Source organism: Madurella fahalii, assembly GCF_045866475.1.
Source record: "Madurella fahalii IFM 68171 DNA, scaffold_4, whole genome shotgun sequence".
In the NCBI taxonomy this organism is placed as follows: Eukaryota; Fungi; Ascomycota; class Sordariomycetes; order Sordariales; genus Madurella; species Madurella fahalii.
In genome coordinates, this window is record NW_027263974.1 from 4,759,616 (window position 1) to 4,780,835 (window position 21,220).

At 53.2% G+C, this 21,220-nt stretch overlaps 7 protein-coding genes across 7 annotated transcripts; 5 read left to right on the top strand and 2 right to left on the bottom strand.

Annotated features, from left to right (window-relative positions):
* Window positions 1–108: 108 nt before the first annotated feature.
* Window positions 109–4,750, bottom strand: DCL2_2 (Dicer-like protein 2; the record flags this gene model as incomplete). The annotated part of the gene is made up of 6 exons (XM_071063791.1): window positions 109–1,340; window positions 1,412–3,916; window positions 3,972–4,224; window positions 4,279–4,327; window positions 4,446–4,474; window positions 4,538–4,750. 6 exons carry the CDS (start codon window positions 4,748–4,750, stop codon window positions 109–111), a joined length of 4,281 nt encoding a protein of 1,426 aa, XP_070919892.1.
* Window positions 4,751–6,860: 2,110 nt separating this feature from the next.
* On the top strand, window positions 6,861–11,750 carry MFIFM68171_08372 (FabD/lysophospholipase-like protein; the record flags this gene model as incomplete). Its single annotated transcript, XM_071063792.1, has 12 exons — window positions 6,861–7,575; window positions 7,635–7,793; window positions 8,000–8,213; window positions 8,264–8,549; window positions 8,612–8,890; window positions 8,944–9,001; window positions 9,060–9,696; window positions 9,746–9,853; window positions 9,905–10,236; window positions 10,313–10,370; window positions 10,452–11,025; window positions 11,106–11,750. 12 exons carry the CDS (start codon window positions 6,861–6,863, stop codon window positions 11,748–11,750), a joined length of 4,065 nt encoding a protein of 1,354 aa, XP_070919893.1.
* Window positions 11,751–12,053: 303 nt separating this feature from the next.
* Window positions 12,054–12,839, bottom strand: MFIFM68171_08373 (uncharacterized protein; the record flags this gene model as incomplete). The annotated part of the gene is made up of 2 exons (XM_071063793.1): window positions 12,054–12,475; window positions 12,707–12,839. 2 exons carry the CDS (start codon window positions 12,837–12,839, stop codon window positions 12,054–12,056), a joined length of 555 nt encoding a protein of 184 aa, XP_070919894.1.
* Window positions 12,840–14,367: 1,528 nt separating this feature from the next.
* On the top strand, window positions 14,368–15,055 carry MFIFM68171_08374 (uncharacterized protein; the record flags this gene model as incomplete). The annotated part of the gene is made up of 2 exons (XM_071063794.1): window positions 14,368–14,707; window positions 14,778–15,055. 2 exons carry the CDS (start codon window positions 14,368–14,370, stop codon window positions 15,053–15,055), a joined length of 618 nt encoding a protein of 205 aa, XP_070919895.1.
* Window positions 15,056–15,084: 29 nt separating this feature from the next.
* MFIFM68171_08375 (uncharacterized protein) lies at window positions 15,085–15,470 on the top strand (the record flags this gene model as incomplete). The annotated part of the gene is made up of 2 exons (XM_071063795.1): window positions 15,085–15,365; window positions 15,416–15,470. The coding sequence occupies 2 exons, from the start codon at window positions 15,085–15,087 to the stop codon at window positions 15,468–15,470; spliced, it is 336 nt and encodes a 111-aa protein (XP_070919896.1).
* Window positions 15,471–15,771: 301 nt separating this feature from the next.
* Window positions 15,772–16,869, top strand: MFIFM68171_08376 (Thioesterase domain-containing protein; the record flags this gene model as incomplete). The annotated part of the gene is made up of 2 exons (XM_071063796.1): window positions 15,772–15,865; window positions 15,935–16,869. The coding sequence occupies 2 exons, from the start codon at window positions 15,772–15,774 to the stop codon at window positions 16,867–16,869; spliced, it is 1,029 nt and encodes a 342-aa protein (XP_070919897.1).
* Window positions 16,870–18,523: 1,654 nt separating this feature from the next.
* MFIFM68171_08377 (Benzoate 4-monooxygenase cytochrome P450) lies at window positions 18,524–20,194 on the top strand (the record flags this gene model as incomplete). Its single annotated transcript, XM_071063797.1, has 2 exons — window positions 18,524–18,574; window positions 18,644–20,194. 2 exons carry the CDS (start codon window positions 18,524–18,526, stop codon window positions 20,192–20,194), a joined length of 1,602 nt encoding a protein of 533 aa, XP_070919898.1.
* Between the last annotated feature and the right edge of the window lie 1,026 nt (window positions 20,195–21,220).

Consider the following 21,220-nt stretch of genomic DNA (forward strand, 5'->3'; position numbering starts at 1 on the left):
TTGGATGAGGGGCGTTGTCTTCATGCTGAGCCCTACATATAAAATCAAACGAGAAGTACTAAAGCCATCAAAGATTATAGAGTAGCATCGCTCATTAAACTTCCATCGTCAGTCCTTTCTAACACACTTCATTAACTGCACCGCCTGCGCGGCTGCTTTCACCTGAACTTCGTCGACGCCCACTGTGCCATGTGCTTCGGTGACCATTTTGTCACCAACATACAAGACACATCTCATATGTCGCGTCCGCCCCTCCGCGGCTGCTTCGCTGGTCTCATAGCGTACCTCTTCGGACCCTGCCAGGATATTGACTTCCTCTTTAGGGTGGATGGTGCGAACTTGGTCGCGGATGATCCGGCGTAGGTACGGCAGGACGCCCATCCGATCTAACACCTTCCGGCAGCTCTCCATGGACCCCGAATCAACCCAGATGGCTCCAACCAGGCTTTCCACCATCTCGGCACAGAATTCGTTGGCTCGCAGCTCCGCAAGCGGTGCCCACGGATGGCATGCGCCCGACTCGATCGCCCGTATGATGCCGTCACGGAGCGATGCGAACCTACTCTCAACGAGGGACATTTCCTTCGCGAGTTCGCGGGACTGGTGGCTCAAGAAATGGCACAGAGAGAATTTTGTCGAATCCTGCGTTTTCCTGAGGGAACCGGTGACGGCGTCGCTGACAACATTCGTCCTCAGCTGCGTGACGTGCCACTCCAGGGCCACGAACCCGAGATAGTGCCGGTTGACGACTGCTGCCCGGTACCGGGTCATCTGAGCGGCCGAGAGAGGCTTTTTAGAGGCACGTATCTCATCTACAATAACGCTTTCGATGATTGAATTCCCCAGAAAGGCAAGACGATCGTAGCAGTAGTGGTTCGTATGGTCAGAACTGTGAGTGGTGGCTTCCATGAGAAGGGTTTTCTTCTTGAAGGAATATGACGCGAGGGTCTCCAGTGGCTCGAGAAGTCTGGAGAGTGGCTCGTCGCCGGCGATCGAGTCGAACAGCTGACGACGGCCGACTTCGAGACTCGGTAGGTCGACCTCGCAGAGTAGAGCCTTAGTCCATACCAGCGCCGTGGGGTGCCCACCAGCAATCCTTCCAGCTCCGATCAGGGCTTTCACAGCATCCGCCAGTGTCTTTACAGCCAGTGTTCGAGTGGCTGTTGAATCGATGGTCTCACTAAAGTCGTCAAGATAGGATGGGCGCCACGACGCCGCATTGAACGTCCTAGTAAGGATAAACCCATCCAGGCCTCGTTTCAGAGCAGCTCCGCACAAATTGGCTTTGGAAATGATCCGTGACCTTCCTGTTGTCAGGAATTTTCCGGGCCAGTCTGGGTCTGCAAAGCTGGCTGTCAGTTATACAGACTCTTCGGACTCATAACATGAGGAAACTCTCGTCTTGTCTTACGCTTGGCGGTCAAGTAGACCGAGATGAGGAGCTTCAGACACGTATCCCCCACAAATTCCAACCTTTGGTATTCGCGTTCCATCCTTACCGGGGCAGTTATTGCAGACCGAATGAGATTGATTTCCACTCCGCTTCCGGTGGCCCCCTCGGAAAGCAGAGCGCGATACAGGTCCTGTGCAAGGAGATGTCCTTCGACCTTGTGCAGAACAGCGGGAATGAGGAGACCAAACTCTGAATAGAGTTTTTCCATGCTGTCAATCCGGAGACGGGATGGGCTGAGCGTGAATAGCGGCCTCGTGCTTCCTTCGTCGCCTCCACCTTCGTCCGTGCTGGAGCCGGATTTCTGATGAAGGAAGTTTGCTCGCGGCGGCCAGTTTTCAACGACCGCCTCCAGTTGGCTTTCGGTGTTGTCTCCGTCTGAGTCTGAACAAACGTTTCGCCGCCCAGAAGATGGCTCTGCCTGGCGCAGCGCGCTCAAGACAAATGGCCGGTCTCCGTCATCTACATCTCTGACCAAGCCGTTAAATCCGCTGTCGACATGCTTCATGTCCACCATGATCTTCCGTTTCTGCGCCCCAAAGTCGGCTTCAGGAGCCCTGAAAATTACAAGCTGTTGCCTTTTCTCGATCTGCCAGCGGTGCCCGTAAGACAAGGCCAGCAAATTCGCTGTGTGATCCACATCCAAGCGCTCTTGGCTATCAGGCTGGGCCCGGTTTATGTGCACTCTCCACATCTCGGTGTCGTTCCAGTAGATTGGTATCGGCTCCATCTGCTGTATGTCGGCCGGTAACACCATGTCGACGGTACACTTTGTGTTCCCGTTGTGGTCCTCGAGTGTAATCGCGTAGCGTCGAACGGTGCCTCCGCATCTCCACGCCTTGGCGACGCTGACCCAAGGGTTAATCTGCTCAGAGACCGGAATGGTGGAGTTCTCGGCCAGGTCTGGGCCATCCGGCGCGTCGGGGATGAGTGGTAGCAGGTGCTCATTGACCAGGCCGGATTGGTAAAGCCGCAAGTAAGCCTCGAACGCTGCATCTTTGGTCGCGTTCTTCTCGGACCGCCATGCCTTCTTACTCCAAGTGATCCGAAAAGGTGGAGCTATGAACGCGGGCAAAACAACTTTTGCTTTTAGCAATGGGGGATTATGGTCCCAGGACGTTTTCCCTGCGGATGATTCGGTCAATTCCTGAACGATGTAATAAGGCGATTTGTTCGTGTAGCGGCGCGGCGAGACGCGGGCACAGAATACCTGCAGGTGAGTTTTCGCGCTGTCCATCTCAAGCAGGGCACCTGTAGAGGGCACACGAAACTGCCGGTTCGAGTCCTCTTCAGTCAGCGCTAGTCTTTCGAGCCTCCGCAGCTCCCTGTCCTTCTTCTCATATTCTTCTCTCATCTCCTGTTCCAGCTTTTCCCAGGTGGCGGGACTCTGGCGCGAATTCTTATCCACGAGCATGATGTAGTTGGATTTTGCTTGCCGTGCTCTGCCCCGCCGCTGGATGAAAGCCTTGAGTGAGGATGGCTCGTCAAAGTCGATGACAAGGCTGCAGGCGGGGACGTCAATGCCCTCCTCCAGAACGCTCGTCGCTACCAAGAGATTAACTTCGCCATTTCGGAATTGGTGTAAGGCGTTGTCCTGTTCAACAGCGCTGAGGACGTCACCTAAATCTTGTCTGCCCGCCTCGCGCCTTGATGTTCCGACCATTGCGCCAACTCGGAAGATCTCCTTGACAAAAGCATGGCGAGAGAGAAGATGGCTGATCACAATGGCCGATGCCCTCTCCGTGACAAAGATAATCCCTCGGGTGCCACGAATTTGAGCGCTGAGGACTTGGATAAGGCAGCGCATCTTGTTCGAGATGGCGTCGGACTCGGTCATTTTGGCTAGTGCGGTTTTGTCGACCACAACCTGATGCAGTGCCTGCGCAAGATACACCCTCGATGAGTGATCCCAGGTCAAATAATGGGCGCCATTCGACGTCACCGACGCGATGAACATCGAGGTCACCTTGACGAGGTAAATTTCGGCAGCCAAGGGCCCGAGTTGCTCACACATGCGTTCCGACCTGTTGACCAAAGAGCCCATCTGGGCTTGGATGAATGTCTTCTTCCCGCGCTCCAGGACCCCTTTCAGTCTCTCCAGGCTTTGTTCATTAGCTTCAGAGATCCAGCGGATGACATCTGGGTCATCTTCTACGCGGAGACTCGTATAAGCCGCGCGTAAGCTAGTAATGCTTCCTGGGAGGGAGTCCACAGGTGTATTTTCGTAAGTGCACCGTGTTATGGTAGGTCTGTTAGCATGCGAGAGTAGGGTATCCCGGTAAACCGTTGGGGTCTTGCAATCTGCATTCATCCTTTCTTCAAGCTTCCCCAAATCAACTTTGCGAGTGCCGGTGGTAGGGCTGGCTGTCAAGCCCAGGATGTGTGGCACGGGCCGTCCCTGCCGTTTATCGTGAGCGTACTCGTCCATAATCTTCGCCGCGTTACTCTTCCCGACGCAATGATGCGCTGTGTCGGTTTAGTTAGTAGGAGAAGAACTGAGGTTATCTAACGGACACATTACCCTCATCGAATACGATCAAGGCAATAGAGCTCATGTCAACAAACTTGTGGGATAAGGCGTTCCTCAACACTTCGGGCGTCGCCACAGCAATCCTGATATTCTTGAGGACTTCGTCCCATAGCTCTTTGCTTGTCCACGCGTCAACGTTGTCGGCGGATGTGAAGGACCGGGTCTGGACGGAACGGATATGTGTCTGTAATGCCTGGCACTGTTGTTTGCAAAGCGTAACAGTCGGTGCCAAAAACCAGACGCGCTACCCTCGTTTGTCAGTTTCGGAACCGAAGAGAGTTTGGTATGAGGAAGGCACCTTGTCTGGGTCGGTGTTCCGAAGCTCTTCGATAATTCGAAGCATCGCCCTATCTTACCATTAGTACCTCCCGCTGAGCAGCTAGGATGCGCCATCTCCACGTGGAATGAAATTCAAGTTGGTAGCTATGAGGAGACGTTGGAAATAAGTGAAGCGAGGTAACCTACACATGAGTTTTCCCGCTGCCGGTATCCATCTACAATCCACGCACCTAGTTAGCCAGTTATTGATGGTTCGTCGCACGGGGTCATGGTCTTACCGCGACAATGGTATTTCCCTTGAGACTCTCCTCGTACATTTCTATCTGGTACGCTCTCGCGGCCATAGCACACTGGTACTCGACCACATCACCAGGACTCGCGTCGACCGGGCCAAGTACATTGGAAGACGACAGCGCCTGATGGTCTTTGCCAGGTAATGGACGCGGTCCAATTCGACGCCCGTATTGCACCGAGCTCTCATCATTCTCCATGACGATGTGTTGATTTGTGGTCGCCCTGGAGCTTGCACTGGTGTGGTTCAGCCCCCGAGGATGATCAAACAAAATAAATCTTGGTAATGTTTGTACAATACGAATCAAGAGCGTTGTCTGGTAGAAGGCTTGACGATTGGAGATGAATAAGGATTATGCTTGACTTTGTCCTGATAGATCTCAGTGCATTCCAAGCCAGCTGAATCACCTCGAGCCTGTTCAATCGCAGTAGGCCTCATGCATTCGTATGCCTCACCGATGTAGGCCTCACCCAACAGTGAGCCGCCTTCCCAAATCCGGAAGCGCGTGCAGCGCACTTCAAGTGGAATAGTTGCCTAGCGATGCACGAAATTCCAATTGATTCCTCTCGCCTCCAATCAAGCCGCCACGTCGTGACGCCGATTTTATTTCCCGACGCATGCTGCATGCAAGTAGGTGCCTTGCCAAGAAGGGCCCTGATATAAACAATACAATGGTTGCAGTCACACGGAGTAAAGTGGGATGCGATAATCGATTGAACATAATAAAATAATAAGGGCAGTGATAGGAAGGCCTTTGAGGAAAGGTCTACAGCAGAGCAATACGCACAGCTAGTGTACGATCTACTATCCGCGCTCCATGGGTATTAAGTAAGTCAACGTACCTCCTTACCTAGCAGCAGCGGGTTTACCTGGCCGACCATTGGCCCTCTCTTCAGTTTTAGCCTTTCGCACCCTTAATCAATCTCCTTCCGCCCCATCATCCCTGATGCCGGATACCTAGACCATGCGTCCATCCTGCACGTTGCTTTTTCGGTATAGTTTCATCTTTTCATTATGAATCCACAATCTTACCCCCTTGGGAAACCCCGAAACCTCGTCCATAGAGTTCGGTGCCACTCTCCAGTCAGTGGATATGTCAACAAGCACGAATTTGTCATTCTCTCCATTGGCCGGCACCTGACCGTGGAGCAATCTGTATCCAAGCTTCTGCTGTGCCTGCTCGTCCGCTTGTGTCTACATCCGTAGGTCAAAGCTGCTGTAAATGATGTCGGACGGGGGGTAATTCTCTCCAATATGGACCGAGAACCCCAACTCCGTTACCGTGGCCAGAGCTACCTCCGAGTCCTTCAGCGTCTTACTCGAACGGTAGATCCAATCGATGATGTGATCAACCGGACCAGAGCTGTTTTTGTCAACGCCCCGGCGTGCTTCTTCCGGACTGCCATCGGAGTTACCGTCTGAGCTAGCAATGGGCGTGTCATTCGTCTTGCCCTTTAGTTGTCACTCGAGTCGTAGTCCGGGTCAAGCTCGATGACCTCGTCGGTCCGGACCTCCCGCCGTCACGACCATAAAACTCTATGACGATAAATGCCCATGGTGCAATGGAGAAATTAGTCTGTAACCGCGTACTAGATATCTGGCGATATTATGAGAATAGAGGTAGAAAACACGAGAATAATACCCCACACAACGGATGCTCGATAAGTTGTGGCTTCCAAGACGCACCGCACGCTCATTGGGCCTGAAGTGCAATGACCCACAAGGCCCCCGACACACCAGTAAGAGACTGCTCTGTCTTGGCGTTACTGCTCCGTTACAGAGCAGAAGAGAATGCCTTAGGCTGTTGCTCTGCGAAGTTATAACGATTATCGGAGGCTCTTGAAGGGAAGAGAAGGCGTCGGTTACTGCGCGTGGATCAGGTACCTATTGAAGACATCAAATAAGAGCCTCAGAATTAGACTGCCGTAGTTTTCCTCCCCCCCGGTAGCTTCAACGATGGTAGCTGTAAGTAATCTGAAAACACCTATCGTCGCCAATGATGAGGGTAGGTAAAGATGCATGCTTGTGTGGAAGAATGACCAATCACGATTTCCCAGCACCAAATACCCTCAAGAACAGTCAGGCAATCATTGCGGCCCAACTCAGCGGGATATGGTCTCTACTCCTTCTCGAACCATGGACTGCTCGATTCCTGACTCAGGCTGTTCGCAGCATTGCCACCTTGATCCCCAGACGGCTCAAGCCTTCTTTTCTTGTGAATACGACTCCCCACGCCCTGGGCGTACGTCACTCAATCCCTTCTTGACGCCGCCTCGCGTTACTTCCCTACAAAAATCCCTTTTGTCAAGATGAAGCGTCTACTTCGTCTTCCCTACCGCCATCGCCATAAACCGGAACATGATTTTCCCCGGTGCCGCTTTGCCGACGCGGATGAGACAGTGTACTCAGTGCCAGTCGCAGGAGGCTCAACCACGCTGCCCTCCTGGGAAGAGCACTTTGAGTCAACGGCTCCTCTAAAGCTATTCGGTGAGCTTATCAGGACACTAACTTCAGAGCAGCATAGCGTGGCTGAGGACACCGGTCCCGAGGTAGCAAGCCCACTCGTCGGTAGACTGGACAGCCAGCCGTTGATATTTCCTCAAGCTTCACCGCCAGAGACCCGCGAGGACACTCTCCCGGTGCTTGAGCTACATCACCCGCATGAGCTAGGGGAACCAGACATTTCTCCCGCCCCGCCCCTTGTCTCGGTCTCTGAACCAAAGTCGCCGGGAGTTGAAACAATATCGAACCCTATCTTGAATCCCCGCCACGAGCAGAGATGCGAGGCATGCGAGGTCGATCACCCCGTGGTGTGGTTTTGCCGAGCGTGCAATCTCACATACTGCGATCAATGCTGGAGTGGTCAACTGGTACACAGGAAAAACCTGGCCCAACCGGGTGACGTCGCACATGAGAAGACAAACCTGGAAATAGCAGAGAGGGTTAGGAACGCGCTGACGCCGCCGACGGATGAGGGAATGCGTGAGAAGCTCCATCATGGCGATGATATTACGGCGTGGTTCGGTGAGCGATTGTCTGGCGCTTTGCACGTGCTAAGGACTAACACGCGGTAATCACCTTAGGCATTGAGAGGCGGGGAAAAGGGAAAACCAGTCGCCTTGTGCTCTATGATTATGGCCGCTTGCTCGATATCCGGAGGGCCAGGATCTCAGATACAGCTCAACCAGTCCAGACCCCTATGGTCCCAAGCTTGGCATCATTTGTGGGAGAGACTGGGGCGGGTAAGAGCTCGCTGATCAAACTCTTGATTGATCTAAACACCGCCAGTGGGCAAAAACACTCGACTCCTGTCATCGGCCAAAGCGGCAGCCATCACCCTACATCAGAGATGTCCATGTATACCTGGATCCACGCACTGCGAAGTCCCATCGCCCGATAATGATGGTCGATTGTGAGGGACTGGAAGGCGGCGAACGAGAACCTTCAGGAGCCAAGTTCAAGTTCGAGCGGAGGCGAGATGAGGAGACAAAAGCCAGACTCGACGAAAACTACTTTAAGTCGCAGCGAATCCTCTCCGAATACGAACTGCAGTGGTCAATTGGAGAAGGGTCCAAGACCCGCGGCTTTGCCGTAACCCATCTCTACCCAAGGCTTATTTACGCATTTTCCGACGTGATCGTTTTCGTGCTGCATAATGCACGGTACGCTCCATCTTTGTTAATTTGCCAGTGGTGTTCCTAACGGTCGACAGGGTAATCGAGCAGGTCTTCGAGAAACTGGTCACTTGGGCAGTGAACGCCATAGAGGCGTCAGCAAACCAGCCTCTGCTTCCCCACGCCATCATCGTGCTGAATAAACATGAAGATTTCACGATGCTGGGAGGTTCGCCAGCAGAGACGAGCGATATATTGCAAGACATTTCTCACGTCATCGACTTGAACGAGACATTCTCAAAGTGGGCTGACTATTGGAGAACACGTGGTAAACCGATTTCCACTCTCTCTGATCTTATTCACTGTTACTACAGTTCCATCAAGGTGCGTAATAATGTAGGAGCCATCGATCCGAGGAGGGGGTAGCTGACGTGGTCCACTCGAAGATCTTGAGAGTGCCCGGAAGGGATAGGCCCCAGCTCGTTCACGACCGGGTCAAGCAGCTACAGATGTCCATTTCAGAGTCCTGCATCGCAGCACAGACCAGCAGAAGCCGTGCGGGAATGCTTCTTGATATACAGGATTTGCAAACTTATATGCAGGAAGCGTTCACAACGTTCTCTGCGAAGATTGACTCTTCATTTGACTTCACCAGGGTGTCGCTCCGCATGTCGCATCTCTCAGCAGATTTCGGTGGCAATCTCTTGAAGCTCCTACGGGGGGTGGTGAATATTTGGAAAGATATCCCAAAATATCAGCCCCTTACTTATTCTATGAGGTAAACTTCATCATCGCATCTTATATCATGCTTGACGCGGCCCGGCACAGTGATAAAGGCAAGCTCACGTCCTATCAAGGCTCTAACACTCGCAAATTACTAACGGCTTGGCTTAGGACGCCCGTCCGATATCTTCCCGAGATACATAGACCAGATAGAGGATGTCCTCGAAAGCTTCTGCGATCGTTTGTGGCCATGCGAAGTACGGGACCCCAAGACACGCGCTCGCTGTGTCAACACCAGCTTTGGACATGCCAAAGGACATCAGTCCAGAAATGGCAAGGTTTTTGCAGCCGGTGGTTATGAATCCAGCTTTTCATTCCAGCAATACCGCCAAACGTTTTTGTGCAGCATTTATCATTCCTTGCAGACTATAGGCGCAGAGGTTTCGGAAAAAGTCAACTCTCTGTGCATATCCGAACTACAAGCAGCAGCTGAGGTTCATCAAAGCATCGCCCGCAGCTTCTTCCGAGTTGCTGACCCCACTGAGAAACGGTCAGAAGGCGTTGGTCCCCTCACAAGTCACAGTGCTTGTTTCTGCTGCTTTTTCGAGCCAGGAGAGCATCCCATGCTATGTGGACATGTACTCTGCACGCCGTGTGTGACGTCATACGGGAAACGAGGAGTCAGCACCGAAGTTGAAGTCGAGATGAACGGATGCCCGATTGGGTGCCCTTGGCCTAGACGGTCCAAGTCCCAGATTGTTCGCTTCAAGCCCAAATCGGCTGGTGTCCGTGTCCTATCCCTAGATGGGTATGAAATCGTCCACGATGATCTCGACCTTCACTGACATTATTTACAGAGGCGGAGTTAGGGGAATAGTTGAGCTCGAAATTCTCAAGCAGATAGAGCTTACCCTTGGTGGGAGGTTGCCGATCCAGGCTTTTCTTGACCTTATCGTTGGGACAAGGTTCGTGTTTACCCAACCCATACGCAATTACACATGGACTCACACGTACAGCACCGGCGGTCTTGTGGCGCTGGGTCTCGGCGCTATGGGCTGGTCGGTGGATACCTGCATTGACAGATTCGAGGACCTGTGTACCAAGGCCTTCACCAGGAGGAAGGGCGGTTTCATTGTTGAGAACTTCCATCATTCAAATTACCAAACCACCTCACTGGAGGAGGCTCTACAGACCGCCTTCTCAGAAGATATGCTTCTGTTCGGTGGCGAACACAGAGCAGAATCTTCGATCCTGTCTGTCAAAGTTGCGGTCACTTCGTTTTCTCTCACCGACAACAAGGCCTTCGTATTGTCGAATTACAATCGGCCATGGGGAAGCCGCAATTCGAGTGAGTCAAAGCCCCCGACAACTCACCTTGTCCATGATTAGCAACTGATAGTTGACTGGCGCTGATCTAATCGCAGTGGATTACCACTTCCAACGGCCTGAAACAATCTCCGAGGAGCTCAAAATATGGGAGGCGTAAGTCCACTCACTCCAACCCTACCAACTCAGGAAAGTAGGTATATCTGCCGGTTTCCAAATATCTAACTCCTCCACCAGCGCACGAGCGACATCCGCCGCCCCCCAATACTTTAAAAAGTTCTTCCATGGAGAATCACAAAAGACATATCTCGATGGCGCAATGCTTCACAACAATCCTATCGCAATCGCAGAGGAGGAAAGAACTGCACTGTGGCCTGAAGTTCACTATCCCGATGTCATGTTGTCACTTGGCACAGGTCGCTCTGGAAGTGACGAGGTATCCATGCGAAGCCTCTCAAGGGCTAAGACGGGCATCATCACTTATTGGCAGCACCTCATTGAGCTTCTCAGGATGAACATGGATACCACGCTTGACTGCGACAAAGCTTGGGTCAAGTATGAAACTTTGGTGAAGCTGGTCGTAGGGTGTCTTGCGCCCCCTAAGCCCATGTTTCGCATCAGCCCCAATATACAGACCCGACTGCCCGCTCTTGACGATACATCAAAAATCAAGGAACTTCGCAGGCAGGCTAGGGAGTCGCTAGCGGGTAGTCCTGATTTGCTAGAGTTGTATCCCACCTTGTCGCATCTACGTTTTATTTCGAGCTTGAGTCGATCGAGGACGGGTACGCAAAAAGGTTTCGGGTCACAGGTACGGCAATATCTCTATACGTCCAGCGCATTCAACACGCATTTGGAGGGTCTACGGAACTAACTTGGCGTCTCTGACAGAACACAGGGAGAATCTGCTGCAGGCTACCGCAGCGATCGAATGAGTTGGCCGGCTTTGGAGACCATCTTAAGAAGCAGGCCAGGATCCAGGGCCCGCTGCGCGTCCATATCAGCAATGAGGACAATGAAGGGAAAAAAGTGCACATTGCAACTGCCGAACTGTCAGCCATGGTGGATGCGATGGCTCGAAACCAACCATCTTCTGAGCCTTTGTCCTTTGAGCTCAAGAATAAAGCCGCACTAATCGAAATGCGGCTGCAGTTCGGGGACAAGGCTTCCTCAAGTTTCTTCATCAGCGGGTTTCCCCGCTCTCTATCGTCTGAATCGCCGATCCGTGGAAGACCCCGCTCGCCTCAAGCCGTCGCAGGTTCACCGGCCGGGTCCCCTCGGCATGACAGAGTTGTGGACTGGAAGCCACCGGAACAGCAAGACGAAACATATACCGTCGGTATTCGAGGCTATACCGACCCATCTCGAAAGCTAGGGTACCATATCAGCGAACCAAAGAGGTCGACACCCAGAGAGGTGGACGAGGCCAGGCTGCGCGAGGAGAAGCTGCGCCAGGCCGTGGCGGTGCTCCTGGAGAAGACGAAACGGCAGCACGAAGAGGCCATGAATAATTTGAAAGAGGAGGCGGCGTACTAGAGGAATGAGAGAGAGAAACGCGAGAAGGAGCTGAAGGAGCTCGAAGAACGCGAGAAGCAGTACGCGAAGGAATTAAAGTATTGGTGGGGTCCAAAGAAGAGGGACCTCGCTTCGTAGTCTTAGTGACTGAGATCACAGAGCTATTGGGGCACCCAGAAATAGTTATCCATTATTATACCATCACTACTTCATTACCTCACTACCGTTAGGTAGCCTTTCTTCACAACTCCACAATCGTATTCACATCACTGAACAACAGGGACAGTATTCGTCCCAGCAACTGTTTGTTTGTTCAGGCTCGGACTAGTAACCGCGGCCGTCCTCAGAATGGGCAGCGGGGGGGCCCGGAGGATTTTCCTTCTTGCTACCTGCAAACCTGGCGGTGTCCTGGGCCGGCTTCTTACCGCGGCGCGCAACATTGCCAGCATTCCTAGAGCCACTAGCACTATTGTTGTTGCTGGGGCCGCCAAGTCTGCCGTTCCCAAGGTTGTCGGTGCTGCTGGTCGGTTTAGTTATGTTAGGTTTGCGGAGTTTCTTCAAGTTGTTGGAGTCATCCTCTCGGTTACCCCCCGAGCCACTGGCTATGCGACTGGGTGTGTCAACGAGTTTGCCGTTGGTGGTGCTCTTTTTAGGTCTGCTAGTTCCGCTTGAAATACCCAGAGAAGCCGCGGTGTTTTCGCGGTCGTCACACCGTCTCCTCCTCTGCTCCATGGTCTCGAATTCCTCTAAGGATACCGCAATTAGCCTCGAAATCCCGCCTGAAGCTTCGCACACACACCTACGTACCTTTACTGGGCGGTATAGGTATATGTAAGAGTAGGCATGGGAACTCGTCCCGTTTCCCGTCGCAGGCTGCGTCTTCATCCGCATCAAACATCACATCAGCAAGGTTGCTCTTGTCATCCCAGACTTGGAACTCTATCTCCTTGGGAGCTGAGCCACTTGAATCGAGCTACGTCCTATCTTGATAGAGCCGAGTGTCCAGGCAGTGTCGCCCGTGGCGCCCATGAACTTCACTCTTTCGTTTCGGTTCACGTCCCGCTTGAGCTCGTAGCCCAGGTTGTTAACGAGGAAGGTTTTCGAAATCATGGGTCCAACACGGTTGCCTGTGTCGAGGAAGCGTGTGGCTTTAACATATTGTGGTGGTTCCCCTTTGCATTGCAGCCAGAAGAGCCTCGTTCCTTGGAGAATCGCATCGGGAATCGACTCTCTGACCATTTGCACTATGGAAAATGTCTGGTCCTGGCTAAGTCTGGGATACTTCTCCTTGGCGAATATCCACCCCTCGCGGACTTTCTTCAATCGCTCGCTGGAGTCTTGTGGGAGGCTTTCCGTTACGAGTCTGTAAGCGTCTTCCAAATCCGACTTCCGCTCTGCTGGTGTGCGGTAGGGCCCGACCGTAACGGGCCAGGAACCCGAAGCGGGAGAATAGTCGCTGCTCTGGATGCCATTATGCACTGCCGTCAGTTTCTAGGGTATGGGGGTGGTTACTGGAAATGGTTTTGTTGTGCAGGGCGGGGGCGAGACCTTGGACGTAGCAGGATGATCATAAAGAGACGTGCGGTTATCCCCCCATTTTCATCTCCATCATCCTCCCCGAGCTCCTCATCCTTTCTTCCCCTAGCATGCAATGCCGGGCTAATCTGTCGATGTAGCTCCTGGCTGGTATCCTGGAAGCCTTGGCGACTGTCCTGCAAATTTCTCCGCTCCCGTTCTATGTCTTACTCGCGTCTGTTTAGTTCTTCCACGACTTGCGGGAACTCCTCGAGGATCGCTGTATTCCAGGTACTTGATCGCGAGGCCTGGCCTAGAAATGGCTCGCCGTCGCGGCCGTCGCTGCTGCCCTCGTCCACAGCGGCCTCAAGCCCTTCGTCTTGGCGGGGTGGCGTCATCGTGTCATTAAAGAATTAAGATCAAAGTATTCCAGTTGTTCATGCGCCGACATGATTGTTTCCGCCGCCCATACACGCTCTATTAAGTATTTCTCCAATTTCCTCCAACTATTATACCACCCACCTACCGCGTCCTGATCGCGGTATCCTCCCCCCTTGCAACACCATGCAGCGGATATCGCCGAGGTGGCGGTGGTTGCAGGACACTGCCGCATCTTCCCGGCGATCACAAACAGACGGGGCCCTGGTTGGCTACAAATTATGGCTCGCCAAGGTGAACGCTTCCACGCTTGCGTGTATTTCTTGATTCTGCGCGTTGCTGGCCTGCATATTAGCGTCCGCCACGGGCCCCTCGAGAACCCCAGCCCCAAGGACCCGCCAGAAAACCGCTAGTTGAGACAACCAAGACACCTGAGACATACAGCTGTCTCATAGCTGCCCAACCTGTGAGGCTTTCTGCACCGGGCTCCGGGTAGTTTTGAGCGGGGAGGTCTGCTGTAGGCTGTCGTCTCGGCTGGCAGACACACAAATGCGGTAACGCGACTGACAAAATCGACGGCGCTTGTGTGCTGCGGCTATCAGCAATCAAGCCCAATCCGCAGGCTGCATCCTTGATTGGTCTGGGATTGCATTCGGGTACAAGAAGCTACCTGCACCTCCAACACCACACCTCGGCGGCCTCCTCCCGGAACTGCCTGCTCACCTTCGACATCCCTTCGGAGACCATGGACCGAGAGCCAGAGCCCCGTATCAAGCACTTCCGCGCCGAGGGCTACCCAAAACTGGGCAGCTATATTGGGGAGAAGCCTGAGCACGCTATCTTCTGCAGCTTCCGCGACTTGTACGCCGAGAATCTCTTGTACCTGCAGGCCGAAGTTGTTTACCTGGCCGACGAGCTCAAGCGAATTCAGCACAACGACAGCACCATAACTGACGGTAACAACGCGACCGATGAGCGTTCTTCATACTTCCAGGACTGGAAACTCCTCCGTACATCGACTGAGGGGGAGGATTCTGAACAATTCAGAGCTATCGTCAAACTCAGAAGGGCTCTCGACAAGTATTGTGAGTTTGGTGGATCGTGGATCGCATACATTCTCCGTTGTTGTTAACGCCCTCTCCTCAACCGGAAAAGATGAATCGCTCTTCCGATACGAAAAGATTCTGAAAATGAGCCAGCCCAAGAAAAAGTCAATGCAGGAAATGGCAGAGTGGATAGAGCGCCCTAGCCTTGGAAACATCCACATCAAGAGCGAAGACGACGGGCTGTATCTCTTGGACCCCAATAAGAAGAGAAAACCCAATCACAAAGCAATGGTCTGTCTTGACGACTCCACCAATAACCGCGACCCCCTCACCGCTTGGATCACTGAATGGCTGGTCAAGCCATACCACAAACCCATTAGAGGGTAGACAAACAAGGTATGCAACGTCGTGTATGCATGGGAGTAACGAAATTTTCACCCTGCTCTTCGCAGTTCGAAACCAAAGACAACTTCGAAGACATGGTACATTACTCAGAAAACAAAATCGTCAAGGCAGTAGGAATACTAGCCTTAGCCGTCGGCTGCGCCATGCCAGCCGTTTCGATATATATTCTGTATATTGTCCAGGGGATGACTGATAGGATCGGCATTATCGCTGTTCTGCCTGTCTTCTTTGCTCTGTCTGGCCGGTATGACGTTGGCGACGCCACAGGAGATTGTCTCAGCTACGGCAACGCGTGTTCCATCCCTTTCGAGGATGATGAAGACGATGCTGATACATCCCCAGGTTCGCTGCCGTTCTTGTTGTGTTCATTGGAACGGATGGGGGCTCATCGAATTAGTAAACTACTGGGGGCGGGCCGAGGATCGTAAAAGCAGCTACCTGTGATGACTAAGAAGTCACTTGAGTTTCCTCTCAGGATACCGCTCTACACGTAGAGCTTCCCTTGGAAGAGCAAACCCCTGCAACCCCTGCCCTGGCTAAATACGCTAGGGTTGGTTGTCAGAGTGGAACTTTAGAATCGTGCTGCGCCTCAACACACATAAGCAGTGTTAGTGCGGCAGAATTTAACCAGCGTCCCACCTGCAATGTTATCCCACTTCTGCCACTTTTCTACAGTTCTACTGCTCCTGGTTGTGGCCATGGCGAGCATTCTGAAACGGCAGCTTGATCTTCGGCGAGTATCAGCCGACACTTATACAGTGTCTTGGCATGCCGACTGGACTGTTGGTGCGAGTACGCTACCTAGTTTCCGCTATTTGATGTTGTCCAGTCCTTGACGGTTTTGTACTGACTCCTGCGTAGCGCTTCAAGGAGGTTGTGTGGCTGCAGCCATTCACCTCACGGCGGCAACGCACCTCACAACAGACCCCGAGCTAGCAGCGAAGAAGCAGCCGGATATCCTGAAAATGCACCTACAGTTCCTCCGCCAATGTGGACGAAGGGAGAGCACCATCACGGTTTCGGTACTCCGAACCGGAGCCGCAACGAGCACCCTGCAACTGCAGTTCTCGCAGAAGGGCCAGATCAAGGTCCTGGCCATCGTCACGTCGATCAACTTCGACAAGCCCCTCGGCCCCTCGGTCCCGGCCGCCTGGACGCTCCTCCCCCCACCCAAACCCAAACCGGATTTGAAAGGGTGCATCGCGGCGCGCCGGCCCGACGGGAACTGGCTTCCTGCACGCATGTCAGGAGAGATCCTGAACGTGACGGGCAACATGCTGGTGCTCAACCCGCGCGGAGGGTTCCCCGTCGACGGCATCCATGACGCCTGGTACGGCTTCACGGCCGACCATCAGCACGAACGGATGGACCCCACCTATCTGGCGTTCATGGCGGATATAATCCCGTCCATGTCGGACACGCTGATGCGCAACAGGGGCTTGTATGACGCCCATGCCTTTTCGGAGAAGCTGGAACGCTGGGCCGACGAGAACCCTGGCGTGCCTGCTGAGATCACCACCACTTTGGCCGAGGCGCTCCGGGCAAAGACGTTCAACGCTACGGTTACGCTGGATATCGAGTTCAAGAGGAAGGTTCCTGCGCACGGCCTAGAGTGGGTGTTTACGCGGACCGTGACCAAGATGCTGGAAGGGGGCAGAATGGACTTGGATATCACTATTTGTAACGAGAAGATGGAGCTGGTTTGCACGGCGCAGCAGCTTGTCTTCGTGCTGGAGGCGGAGAGAAAGTTTAACGGTGGACGGAAGGGGAAAGCAGAGGGCAAGGCTGTGCTTTAGGTGGCGACCGATTTCATCTTCTCAGAGCAGAAAATGTCTTACCTCCACTGATAAAAGGATTAGAAAAAGGATTCCTTAATATCTAATGAGTTGGGGAAAACTGTCCCCAGAGGACAGGGATCCTCTGATCAGACGGTCGTACTTACTAGGATAGCGCCCCGGGGGGCTGGAACTTGCCGTAGGCCCAATTTTCTTTTACACTATTAGAAGTAGGGCGGTCCTAGCAGTACTCATTAGGCAGGACAATCAATTCAGCACTCTTTTCCATGTTGCAGGTTCAATTAACGAGCTTTCTTTACGTACCAAGAGATCTCCCTCTGACTAGAGGGATCTCTAACTGTACCTGTTGTTTTTGACCTTGTTTAGGCTGTAGGGACCTAATCTGTGGTGGTGTCGCCTGGCCTGTCTTTTTGTCTTGTCTGTCGGGCAATTAGCCACCTTGCCCTCCCCCTTGTTTTGATGGGTATGTGGGTGTAGATGTGTGTTTCTGTACCATTTCACTAACTATTCCGAGCGGCCTAGAAGAGGATTGAACTCTTGAATGTAACGGCTTCTCGCTAGATCCGTACCTAACGTCAACCGTCTCTCGCACCGAACAAAACCCCGTTCACCATCGTTAAGACTGTGGCGCGTGGTTTAGTCGGCGTTACAGCAGTTACCGATGTTATATTTTTCTTATGGTTACGATTCTGCTCAATGCCAAAGCCCGCGCCACCGCCGTTCCGGTTTTTGTTCCTGCCCGATTATTATTGGCAGCTCGGGCTCGCCACTATAGTTGGCGACTGTTAGTGACAACGGTGCTGAGACGTAACCATTCGGATATTTGCCGTATCAGCGGCGGGGTTCAGAGTATACACGAAATGAAGTAGGCGCTGGGCTCCGCCAGTGCCCAACTCTGCGTGTAGATGCTGTGGTAGGTTGGGTTGGACCCCAGGTGGGTCTCGAAGATGTCTACGAAACGGATGATGACGCCGATACCCTGGTAATGAAGTGGTCGTAATTAAGTCTTTTTTTTTTTTTTTTTTCCCTCATAAGCCGTGTTAGGTATTATATGCTGATGTACAGTACTGATATGCGGCTATGAAGTTATCGCACTTTCCCCCCGGGATGGCTTCGTCCCACTTGAATGAAAACGGCCGGCAGATGGCCAGGGTTGCGATAATGCCCCTGGCGATTCGGACTTCGCGTTCGGTAAAGATGCGCGGATAGAGCAGAAGGATGTTGAGCTTGGGGTGCGTCATCCCGGCCATATACATGAACTCGGTAGCCGTCTGGATCTCGAAAATACTTGAACGATAGTAGGCGAGTCGTTGAGCAACCAATAGGCCAGGTGCCTATCTCGACCTCCGATTTTGAAGACAGTCCTTTTATCGGCCCAAAATCGGCGAGGATACTAGGTAAGGTATACCTAAACCTAAGGTACCTTAGGCAGACCTTGGCGCATGGGGAAAAGGAGGGTGCATGCGGCACAGTGTGCCTTACAGCGATCCTCTTCCACATCCCACCCTACCAATCCCCTGGAAACTAATTAATCTCAGGCGGTTACCACTCGAATCCATGGCAATATATTTACTTGATTCCTTTTCCCAAAGCCTCCTCCGTCCACAATTTTACTCCACACCACTGCAGGTTCGTACGTATCGCCATTGTGAACATGGATTTCACCACCTGGCTCATTGCGCTCGCCGCACTTTGCCCTAGTCTGGTATGTTGATACTCGTTCCTAAGCAGCGGTAGAGTTTTGAACTTACAAAGGTGCCGTGCCTTGATTCAGTTTATCGCGAACGTAATCTACAACTTGTACCTTCACCCCTTGGCCCACATTCCAGGACCTTTCTGGGCCCGAGTAAGCGCTATTCCATCATGGTTACACGCTATGCGCGGCGCGAGGCACATTTGGCTTTGGCAACAGTTCCAGATCTACGGCGACAGGATACGCCCGGAGCCCAACACAGTACTGTTCTGTGACCCCGAAGCCTACGCCGACATCTACGGCATGAAGTCCAATGTGCGAAGGAGCCGCTTCTACTCAGCCCTGAAGAGGAGCAGCCGCGAAAGCACCACCCTGAACACAATCGATGTCGCAGAGCACGCCAAGAAACGCAAGCTCCTGAATCTTTGCTTCACCGAGAAGTCACTTCGCGCCTCCTCGGGCTTCATCATCAAACACGTCGACCGATGGAACGAGCTACTGATTGGAGAGGAGGAGAGAAAAACGGGAGCTTGGACCGCTCCTCTCGACCTGTCAGAAAAGCTGGACGCGCTGGTCTTCGACATCATGGGCGACCTCTGCTTTGGCAGGTCGTTCGACATCAAGGAGCCGGGGGAGAACCCGTTGAAGGCAGTGCCGCATTTTATTGCCGACTACATGAAATTCTACTATCCCATGTGCCGCTCCCCATTGCGCGACCTCATCATTTGGCTAAAGCCCCGTGGCCTTGACCGGCTCATTGAACTCATCTCCCCTCCTAATGTCCGGCATTATAACGAATTCGTTTACAACAGCGTCACTTCCCGGATAGTCTTGCAGGAGAAGCAAGCTTCTATGCCGGAGCACGAGCGGCGCCAAGACATGTTCTACTTTTTGGCCGACGCCCGCGATCCCGCTACGGGCCTGCCCGTCTACCGGGAAGACGAGCTACGGGCAGAGTCTAGCCTTCTCATCATCGCCGGGTCCGACACTACGGCAGTTAGCCTGTCAGGCATCTTCTTCTACCTCACCGGAGATCCCCGCCGGCTGCAGAAGCTTGTAGACGAGATACGCACCACGTTTGCCTCGGCAGACGACATCGTCCACGGCCTGAAGCTGTCCAGCTGCGAGTACCTCAGAGCTTGCGTCGACGAAGGAATGCGCCTCTCCCCGGCCGGACCGTGCGAGACACCGCGCGAGGTGCTCCCTGGTGGCATCTTAATCAAGGGGGAGTACTACCCCCGAGGGACCATCGTAGCCGCAGCGCCGTGGGTTGATTCGCGCAGTACCAAAGTGTTCGGGGACGCCGAGGTGTTCCGTCCGGAGCGGTGGATCGTGGATGAGTCTACGGGCGTGACCAAAGAGACAGTCGCGCGTATGCGAGCGGGCTTTCACCCTTTCCTTACGGGGCCGGGAAGCTGTATCGGAAAAAATCTGGCCATGACCGAGATCATGATCACAGTCGCGCGGACGTTGCACCGGCTAGATGTGAGGAGGGCTCCGGGGTCTACATTGGGGGGAGGTAATCCTAAACTCGGGTGGGGCGCGAGGGATCCTGGCCAGTTCCAGCTGGTAGACGCTTACATTTCGCTAAGGAAAGGCCCTGAAGTGCAGTTTAGGAAGAGGGTTGTCTGAGCCTGTTGACGGAGTAATCACAGCCCGGACAAGGTACCACCCTACCCAACCTTCAGACACTCTGTGTGCGGAAACTGGGAACGCCGTGTAACCGTTAATCGTGCTCATCCTCAAAATAGTGTGGCAGCTGTGGAGTCGTGCCCAAGCCTTGCGGATAACCTACCATTAATTATCGGTCCGTTTGCAGCCGCATTGGCGCACGGTTTGGTGAGCATTACCCCCTATTTCCCCTCCTCACGTGTATGCACACTGGAACCAACGGCGGCCGCTGCACCGGGCGGTGAACGTGGCCAACCGCATCATCGGCGATTTGGTTGCGGCACTGTCGTACAAAAACCGCCAATCAGATCTATAACGTAGCGCTCTGAGCGGTCCAACTATCAATCAAGCCAACATGCATGGGTCATCATGCAGTATTGAATGAAAAGTCCCAACAGGAAACGTTCCGATCCAAGGGGAATATGCCTGGGCGGGACATCTCTGCACCGTCTGGGGCCCACCGGTGATATGGATTATACCGACGTTGTTAATAGCACCAATCAATCTGCCTTTTCCCTTGACGTAGATAATCCCGGCGCTTGAGTTGTTGATGCCCATCTACCATAGATACCTAAATTGTTCAGGGGAATTCCCGATCCCAATCGTGCCTCTTGTCGATGCTCTCTCCGTCGTTCTGCTCGCAACTAGACCAAAGCTCCGTGAGGAAGATAAGATCTAGGGCGGAAACAGCGGGATCGCTTCGTGCAGAGGAAGTTACGGTACAATCATGGATCACCGGTTACATGTTGACAGCCATCGCAGCAGGGACAATTTGTTGGTCTGTTGCCTCCCCCCAAAACACACACGAACCCCCATGTTGCCATATATCAACAAAACAAACTAAGCAGGCGCCCGCCCTCATCATGGTGCAAAACAGAGTCTTCGGTGACCGGCACGGCTTTTACACAGTTACAAATGGATGGGTGGTTTCGAAATGAGCCCCACAGGTCTTCACTGGCTATCGGTTCCCTACAGTGGCATGAGTTC